This window comes from Melanaphis sacchari, unplaced genomic scaffold, assembly GCF_002803265.2.
Source record: "Melanaphis sacchari strain LSU unplaced genomic scaffold, SCAv2.0 Contig33_pilon_pilon, whole genome shotgun sequence".
Taxonomy (NCBI): domain Eukaryota; kingdom Metazoa; phylum Arthropoda; class Insecta; order Hemiptera; family Aphididae; genus Melanaphis; species Melanaphis sacchari.
Window position 1 is genome coordinate 853,865 of NW_020271205.1, and position 9,816 is coordinate 863,680.

Below are 9,816 nucleotides of genomic sequence, written 5' to 3' on the forward strand. Positions count from 1 at the left end.
GTGTAACAAGAAAGTACCGGAAAAGTGACAGGAATGCCGGAGGAACGAGAGACGAATCAACTCACCCATATCTCGTGTTGGACAGCGAAGGGACTTGAGCTGCAGATCAGGAAGCAGAGTGACGGGTGTTGTCTACAGAGACGACGACCGCGATGACAACGGCGTGGATAACGCGGTCATCGGAAAAACGATACGGCGCGGAAGACTCGGACGAACGCACATAGGCGGCGATGACACACGCGCGAGACTGGTTTATCGATCGAGCACAGGCGCGCGTAAACGTCGTCGTCCGACTGCGGAAATTGCGAGTACGAGAAAACGCGATCGTCGGTATCGTCGTCGTCGTCGTCGTTCGTGCTAGTGGTAGGGAAACGAACGGGACGACAACCGACGAAATTGTCGTCGGTGAAAATTCGGAGGGTAAACGAGACGACGCAAATAATAAATTTAAAGATTAAAATTTAAAAACAATTAACATCAACAATAACAACAACAAGACGGAGGCGGCGGTGTGGTGGCGGCGGTGGCGGCATTATAAATAATCACTTTCGAAGGATAAAATAAATGAAATAAAGTAAAGGTTTAGATACACAGTAAACATTTGTAGTATATTTTATAAATTGTACATAGTACCTAGGTATTGAATAATTTATAATATATATTTTTTGGGTGTGTAAAATACCTCATTTCTAAAGCAGTCTTACTGTTTGTTTTTCGGTCTTAGGTATAGACAAGCGTCCATAACATTATTATTTAATGAATAAAAATAAGTTATAAAATAAAATAAATATACAAAAACAACAAACATGATTAATGTGATTACTACAGTAACATTTGAATGAGATTGAAAAAGAGACCTCTTTTAATTATCAAATAAATGAAATACAAAGAAAACACTATAAAAACTAATAATATAGATAATGATAGATAATTGTAAATTGTAAGGCTGGCACATGGATATTGTAGTAGTCTTGGGTAGTATAGTCACGATAATAACTATAGTCTCGTATAACAAAAAGTACCTTTGTCTCTTAAAGGCGACACTATAAGATTGATCTTTGCACTTTAATAGTTGGGTATTGGGTACCTGTCAACCGTCAATCTGTAATATTGTACGATAGTCACTCTGGGTTGTATTCGGTCATTGTCCGATATACCTATTTATTTGAAGTTTTACTTGGGTATAGCTTATCATTCAAACTTCTTATATGTCAATAATAGTTCAGATTACTTGATGGTTGCTTTAATTTAATTGTCTCATCTATATGGTATTACTGTGTATGCTATTTATTCATTGCCCTACTCAAATCGTTTGCTCAAGTACCTATCTATACAAGTGTTTAACTATACTTAGTCTTTTTTTTTTTTTTTAATTATATTTACAATTACATATCAATTGTGGTTGCATAAAGCTAACATCTAGTTTATTACTTGTCAATTAAGTGACTTGATTGTCTCATTAGGATTAGGCTATCTGAAGAGGAAACTGGTAATGTTTTTGACGTCTAAACATATTTTTTATTAGATAACTAGGTAAAACTACTATAAATAGTAATTTCGTTATATTAAGTACCCGTGCGTTGATTTTGATATTGTATGATGCAATTAAATTGATTATCTTTTTATATTTCTTTGATACCCTTAAGTTTGATAATAGGTTAATTTATTTCAATATTACAACTTAAACGCATAATTAGTTCTGCTCAGTAAGATATTTTTTTGTGTTTTATATTTATAAGAGGAAGAAAACACATTATGTAGGTTCAGCATCTTCTTATTTTAAGAACATTGTAATAGGTTTTATTACAGAAATACATCATTTCCTTGAATAGGTTGTCAAGCTAGGTAAACAAATGAACATTGATAGTCTTTTATATACAATTACTGTTCTTTTAGTTTATCATAACACTTTGTATTATATTATTTTAATCTAAAATATTTACTTTGTTGTGTGTAGTAAAATTATTTTTGATATTAAAAAAACAGTCCTTGCAGAGATGGTACAAACTTAATAAAAAGCCTGTTGTAAATAGTGTTATTTATCAATAAGTACTTACCTAGATATTCTAAACATACATTTTCTTATAATTGAACAACAATAATTTTTTTAATAGAGATAGATAGTTAGATTATTATTTCAAAATAATGTACCTACATTTAAAATACAACCTATTATATAAAAAAATATTATAGTTAGATAATATTATATTTATAATAATTCAATAAGTTAATGTTTTTCCTCTTTAAATGATAATTAGATACTAATATTGTTGATGGATTATTGTGACCTTAATGCTAAGTTTTAAAAGTGATTTGGTTATCAAAACTATAGTGGATAGATACAGAATAGAATTTATGTAGTTGGCTACCTTGATTAATATAAAGAATATACCTTTGTATCATCTATAGTATTAAATTAGGTGTATTTAAAAAACTATCATAGTAAATAAATAGTCTTTTAGTATTCATAACTTTTTATATTATCGATAAGAAAAATTAAATGTCTTTTTTAATTATCTAATAGTTGTTGTGTTTTGTCACAATTATAAAATGTAGTTAAAATATGAAAATAATTTTTTTTTTTGGAAATTATTTTAAGCATTTTGTTTATACTATTCCTACATTACAGATAAGTAAGTATGATATTAATATTTTTATCCTCTATAAATAAGTAGATAAACACCATGATGGAATTCACATTGTTTAATGAAAAACTAACAAAGTAATGATTAATGATTTTTTAATATTTTGTTATTCTATTTTTTAAAATTGTAGGTACATTTATGTCTTGTTTTCTAGCTTTTACGTTGTATTATTTATATTTTAATTTAAATTTATAATAGCGAGTAATTTAATATATTAATATTTTCTTTAGGCATCGATCAGACCATATCTTACTAACTTAAGTAGACCAAATTGAATTCGGATGGATTCTGTTAGAAAATTCATAATATTTTGATTCCATCAGACTGTTTCTTTGTACTTGATTAACATAGGTACCTAATTGTTTTGTCTTTAAAATACTTATCATTGTGAAGTAAATGATTTTATAGATAATTAAAAAAAAAAATGTTATGAAAAATTAAATTTGTTGAATTTAACTAAATGTAAATATTAAAGATTATTTATAAAAATCAAGATTTCATTTTTAAATTAATAATCAGGTAGGTAATTCTATAGTATAAATTTTAAATTAATAATAATATTTTTCACTCATATCATAAAAATTGTGCACTAGATAGCAGGTATGATAGGTGACTTATTTAGTAAAAAATAATGTTAATGTTAGGTAGGTAATTTATTTATTCTTCATAAAAGAGATTTATTATTCAGAAGACTAATTTAATGATTATTTCGTTATATTTATTGCTTTCATATCTCACTTCATATTGTTTGTCAAATATTAACCAGTAAATGTTTGATAATATTAATTTTTTTTTTATTTTGACAAGAAATGATAAGTGACTTGAATTTAAACTATTGTGCTGAATATGATTAATGGTATGTTTTGTTGAAACTTGAAAACATTAAAAGTTTATTTGACTATATATAATTTTTTGTCTGTCATGTCAAAATATAATTTTGTATTTAATTACCTGTAATGCCTAGGTAGAATTAAAAATTGTCAACTATTATATCTTAGGTGATTTATTGTAGGTATCTAAAGGATATTGAAAGCATTTTACAACTATCTTTTTATCATAGAAATGTAGTAAGCAGTCAATAGTTTTAATGAGTCAATTCAGTATACAGAAGTTTCCTATTTCATTTAAAAATATCTCATCTATATATAATAATAATATATGTAATTGACTAAATTATGTGAATTATAATTAAGTTATGCAATAATATTTTAGTAATATTTAAATACAACTGAACACTTTTTACAGAATGTTTCAGCTAATTTATGATTTTTTTTTACAGATAAAAAATGCAGATAGAAATTAACTTTTAGGACATTCGTGGATAGGAATAAAAAAAAAAAAAAACAAAAAATGGCTAGAATGTTACAAGAAAACGTTGTTACCTATAAAACGCCAGCTTTGGCACATTTATTTCATTCATTCCCACATCTAAATGTCAGTGGTCACCATGTCAACTCCGCATTTGCCCCATGGAGTGAACTTTATTTGGAAGTAAGTCACATAAACATATTATTTGTAAATGTAATGATTTTAATAAATTTTATATTTCAGTCGCTTGGTATTTTGGGGTCCATTCCCTCCTTGTGGTTGATAATTACTATGTTTTTATTGTTAATTTATCTTATGACAAGATGCTGTGATCGAAAACCTCGACCAAGGCATAGTATTGTTGTGCTCAAATGGACCTTAGCAATATTTACTGTTTTATCATGGTAATTATTATTGTTTACATTTTTTGTTTTGTTTTCAATAAATACTCATGGTATATTATCCTTATGTAGTGGTGCTGTTGGCGTTAGCTTATATGGAAATGACGATTTACATAATGGAGTTGTTAAATTTCTGACATCAGCTAGAGCTTTGGATGACTTAATAATTAGTGTTAAAAATCAGGTAAGATTACGATTTCAATATTTTAGATATAATAATTTTTTATGCTTTAAAATGTGTTTTTTAGACATCAGATATTGAAATATTGCTTCAAGTGAACATTCATGACAAGCTAACAAATATAGGTGATATTATTGATTCACCAGTTGCTAATTTGACTGCTCGAGCACAAATTGTCACAGCTCTTAGCACTTTAGTGGGCAATGCAGGTTCAACTTTGACAAATATTCGTGGTATCAGTAATTCTTTACATGGAGTAAATCTGACTCCTTTTATTGATGATGTGTATTTAATGGAAACAATAAGGTTAAAAAATTATATAATTTATTGAAAACATAAAATATTTATTGTATAATTTAATTTTATAGATGGCCATTGACAATGGGCGTTCTTAGTATACTATTGGTATTCTGTGTCATACTTTTGTTTGGAGTAGCCAGACATTCTCGTTGTGCTTTAATCATGTATGGATTTAAAATGCCTTTTTTATGTAGTAACTACACATAAATAATTACTAATTAATTGTTTATTCGTTATTTATTTTCAGGTTTTCTGTTTTTGGACTATTTGCTGTCATTATATCCTGGCTTACTGCATCTATTTATTTAACTTCTGCAGTTGTAAGTAACACACATTTAAAAAATTATTTTTATTTATTTTTGCTTAATATTTATACTATTTTATGGTAGGCATTGGGTGATTTTTGTATGAATCCAAATGAATGGTTGGAACGTGATTGGACTCCATCATCTTTACGTCCAGACACATTATCTTTCTATACAACATGTGAAGGTAGTAATAACCCAACTGGTAGCACACGGACCAACCCATTTAGTATGGCTATACGTCAAGCATCAACTTCAGTAGATGCAACTAATTATCAGCTCGATATTGTAACACGCCTTGCTACAACTTTATATTCCCCCTCGCCTACTAGAGAAGATATGCCATTATTATTACAAAAAATGAGAATGGATGTTGAAAATGCTGCTAGAATGGTCTCTGCTTTACCTGCTTCACTTGAATGTCGACAAATACATGTACAGTACAATCGAGCTTTACATGCCACTTGTGATCTTGCCCTGTAAGTTATTTATATCTAAAAGAAAAATATTCAGATTTTAAATTTAAATATTTATTTTTACTTTCAAATTATAGATTTGGATTGGCATTAATGTTATTGGCCAGTGTAGTATCTGGGATATTCTTTACAATTTTAGTGTGGTTAGATTCACATACATGGATATATATAAGAAAGAAGTATGTTTCTAAATATTAAATTTAAAGGAATTTACAGACAAGAGTATGAGGAGTGTTGTTGTTTTTTTAAGTTCATTTTAAGTGGGATTTATGAGAATATAATATATTATATTATGCTCTATAAATCTCGATTAACTAAAATGATAATCTATACAATATTTATCTTTTTTTAAATTGACAACACGTTTTGCAATGTTTGCCTAACAAATTACTTTCGTCTGTATGCACCTTTGGTGGTTATAGAATTTATATCATATCAATTAATTTTAAATATATTTACTTTTAGGCAAGACTATGCAAAAGCAGAAGAAAGAGATCCTTTCCTTGGACGACCAGGGTCCACAGCAAGCAGTTCACAATCTCATGGACATCAGATGTCTACACTTACACGAAACCAAGGGTCGTACTACTACCCGTTGTTTATTTCGCATCCGACGCCTGCTCAGCACGCTCAAAACCGCCCAGCATGACTGTTTGTGTTTTTGTTTGATTATTTTGGTATCTTTATTATTTTTTCATGTATTCTGTTCTCACAGTAAAAGGGACAGTTTACAAAAAAACCTATCATTTAACTACATTTGACAAAATTAGTACACAGTACACATTTTCGGAATTAAAATTTATATCCACCAAGAATAGAATTTCCAATTTTATTTTTCTTGTGTTTAAATAACCATGGTTTCTTCTGCAATTTTTTTAGCTATTTAATTTTGTAACTAGCTTCTATAATTTAATTTTCTTTATCTATTTTATTGATTTAATTGTTTCCAGCAATAATTGACATTCAATCTCTTTATTCCTTCTTCTGTAGAAACAAAAACAAAGTAATATTAAATTTAAATTAGTCTTTTATGGCTGTTATATATTTTATACTAGTGCATGATTGTGTAAAATATTGATGCTTTCTGTAATAAAATTATTTGAATGAAGAAGTGATTAGTTATATTATTTTTTTAAATAATTGATTGCGTGATTTATTTATTATATTAAAATTATTGTAACTCTATGTTTAATATGTCGCAGGCATGTTTATGTTGTATTAATTGGATAAATAGCTTAGCTTTACTTATAAAAAAAAACAAAATAACATAAATCTTACTTAACTTTAAGACATACATTAACATTAGATCGTTATATATTTTGAATATGTAATATTAAAGTTAAGTAAAATTTACTAAAATATGTAGTTCTGAAAAAAAAGTGATAGCAATTAATTAGTTACGTATATAAACTTAATTAATTTTGAAAATAAATAAAATAATAATTTTTATTTCTATAATTTTCCTTGAATTTTTCAATTTTTTTGCTTGGTTAATCAAGAATTTTTATCAAAGCTTCTGTTGATTTTTGCTTTTTATTTCATTAATTATACTCAACAATTTTAAAATTGCTTTTGACCTATTATCTATTCTACTCTTTCTTTATGTTAGCTTTTCTTTATTTATAATTTTCATAATCTTCATTTTTAATATTGGTGTTTATATATATATATTTATATTATATTTTGAACAATTAAAATAATAAAGTAAATTGAATTAGTAAATTTTAAGTATGAAATAAAATTTAAAAAAATTATTGCTTTGCATGTAATCATTTTTTTTTTTTTATTGTATTTAAATATATTTTTTGTGAACATATTGTTTTAGTTGATTGTAAATTAATTATGTAATGTAATATAAATTTTGTTAGCTTTGCTATTATTGTTATTTATGTAGGATATATCAAATACTACTTTTCATTATTTATATATTTGTAGTTTTAATGAATATACTAACTGTATTGCTTGTTTAATTTTAGACCACGAGATGAATACGGAATGGGTAGCGGTATAGCAACGTTAAATGGCCGTAATGGTGGTTACATGCATGAAAGCGGTCCATCTAAAGTTGGGCCACAATATGCTACTTTAAACCGTAAATTCCGCACACTTGAACATCCAGGTGCACGAGGTGCACCTCATCCTCCGCCATCATTCCGTGGTGTACCTACCTACTCCAATACTCTTGGGTACAATCGCAAACCTAATCAGTCTAATGATCGTCAATACTCAACATTAAGCCGTAAATGCAAAACACTAGAATCTTCAGATTTTTACTGAAATGAACCGACCTCTGCCGATCAAACACAAATATCGACTATAAGTGGCAGTTCACTGTCAACATTTGCAAGACCAACACCTGTACCTGACACTTCCTATCAGATTACAGAGTTGTAATGGTTTAGCAAGTATTAACAATTATTTTGTATGGCCTTTTAATTTTATCATTTTGAACTTGAGCACAGATTATTGAAAAATTAACAAACATTTGAGGGGGATGGATATTAAGCAATATATCTCATCAGTTTTTAAGTTTATTTATGGTTTTATAGTTTTTTAAGGTCATGTATGTTATATTTTATTTTTTTTTAACTTTTTAAATATTTGTTGAGTTGTTTTTATTATTATGATCTTGTGTTAATTAAAAACTTCACAAATTATCTTTTTTATTAGCTTTACGTTTGTTTCACGTATTTTGCATTTTAATATCTTTGGGTTTAGTAACATTTATATAATTTATGACAGTATACTTAAACCTACATCTTGTTTGTTTCTTTTTTATAGAAGTGTAATGCTTAATATTTTCAGTTTTCTTTGAATGATAATGACATTGGAATTTTTAAGTGCTTAATAATCTATCCTGAATCATAGTCTAGTCAATGATAACTGGCTCGTTTTCAATTATGTGTTTGGCCCACAAAAATCAAAAAAATGTCGTTTAATGTGTTTGGCAGGGGTCGTCCCAAAAAAATCCCCAATCAGATATTTTTTTTTACTAGTTCCTCAGTTTAAGAAATTAAGTAATCATTATAATTCTTCCTTTTTTTCATATTATGTAAAACAATATTGTTATAGATAATAATAATATGTTTTTGTAAATAAATAATTAGTAACAAACATTTAGTTTTATAAAATAATTGTAATATTCACATGTACACATTGTTTTAATTTTGATTTTAAAGTAACACATAAGCTTAATAATGTTTTTTCATTATTCAAAAACTATTCCATGAACTATTCATTTTATTTCTATTCCATTATTTAGAAACTGTGTTCACAGATTTAATATCCTTTGTATTATATTTTATAAATTATTATAATATTTTTTTTTCATTTTTAGAGTATAAAAATATGTTATTAATAGGTGTTTTATTAAAAAATTATTAAAATCATAGTTTTTTTTTAAAAAGGTTACTAACAAGGTTCCACTCAGAATAATAACTTTTTATGTATTTAAATAATATTTATTATTTTTGTTTGGTTATCGACTTTAAAATTGTAAAAAAAACCTCATGCGTTCTGTAAAATGCAAATTCTTATACTAACAAATCAATTGGCACCAATCCAATCATTCCACTAATTATTATTATTGTCAATAATATTGTGACAAACATTTTAAAAAATATTTAATAAATATAAATACCCAGGTCAAATATCTGCTGTTCCAATTGTATGATTTATATTGAGCTGTATACTTCACTGTATGGTGTTAAACCAACTCCAATTGTACATGGATTTAAATTTTTGTTTAGGTATAGTTTATTTTTTTCCATATAAATTTAAACGTTATTAGTAATTTAACATTATATCTTAATGGCTCTTTATAATTTGAATTTTTAAATTTGTTGTCAATTAATATTGATTTATCTTAAAATTGTTTTCAATGTTTACCTCATCGAAGCTCATAAAAAAAAAAAAGATGTGTACCAAAACGAATGAAGCACAATGTTAACGCATTTTGTACTTTTATACCACTGCTCCTATTAAATTTTGAGGTTGTAATTGTTTTTTTTTCTTAACTTGATAATATTTTAGACATGTATAACATTTACCTAAGACTGAACGAGACTGTTAATTTGTTTTTTTTTTAGTTTTACGTTATGATTTGTATTCAAAATTTCAATATTCTCGTTATGGTCATACACTCTACATACAAATTTAAATAATATTAATCCTTTAGTACAAAAAAATTAATTATTATTA

General features: G+C 26.8%; 1 protein-coding gene across 2 annotated transcripts; it reads left to right on the forward strand.

Moving 5' to 3' along the window:
* Positions 1-2,616: 2,616 nt before the first annotated feature.
* On the forward strand, positions 2,617-8,207 carry LOC112596692 (protein tweety). Of its 2 annotated transcripts, XM_025342460.1 has the most exons (11): positions 2,617-2,633; positions 3,925-4,136; positions 4,197-4,357; positions 4,427-4,538; positions 4,603-4,841; positions 4,904-4,999; positions 5,083-5,155; positions 5,225-5,619; positions 5,694-5,795; positions 6,082-6,267; positions 7,593-7,682. In XM_025342460.1, exons 2-10 carry the CDS (start codon positions 3,996-3,998, stop codon positions 6,263-6,265), a joined length of 1,503 nt encoding a protein of 500 aa, XP_025198245.1. In that variant the 5' UTR covers positions 2,617-2,633; positions 3,925-3,995; the 3' UTR covers positions 6,266-6,267; positions 7,593-7,682. The 2 variants fall into 2 exon arrangements, with proteins under 2 accessions (XP_025198245.1, XP_025198244.1); XM_025342459.1 differs by lacking the exon at positions 2,617-2,633 and having other exon boundaries at positions 6,082-6,195; positions 7,593-8,207.
* Positions 8,208-9,816: the final 1,609 nt, after the last annotated feature.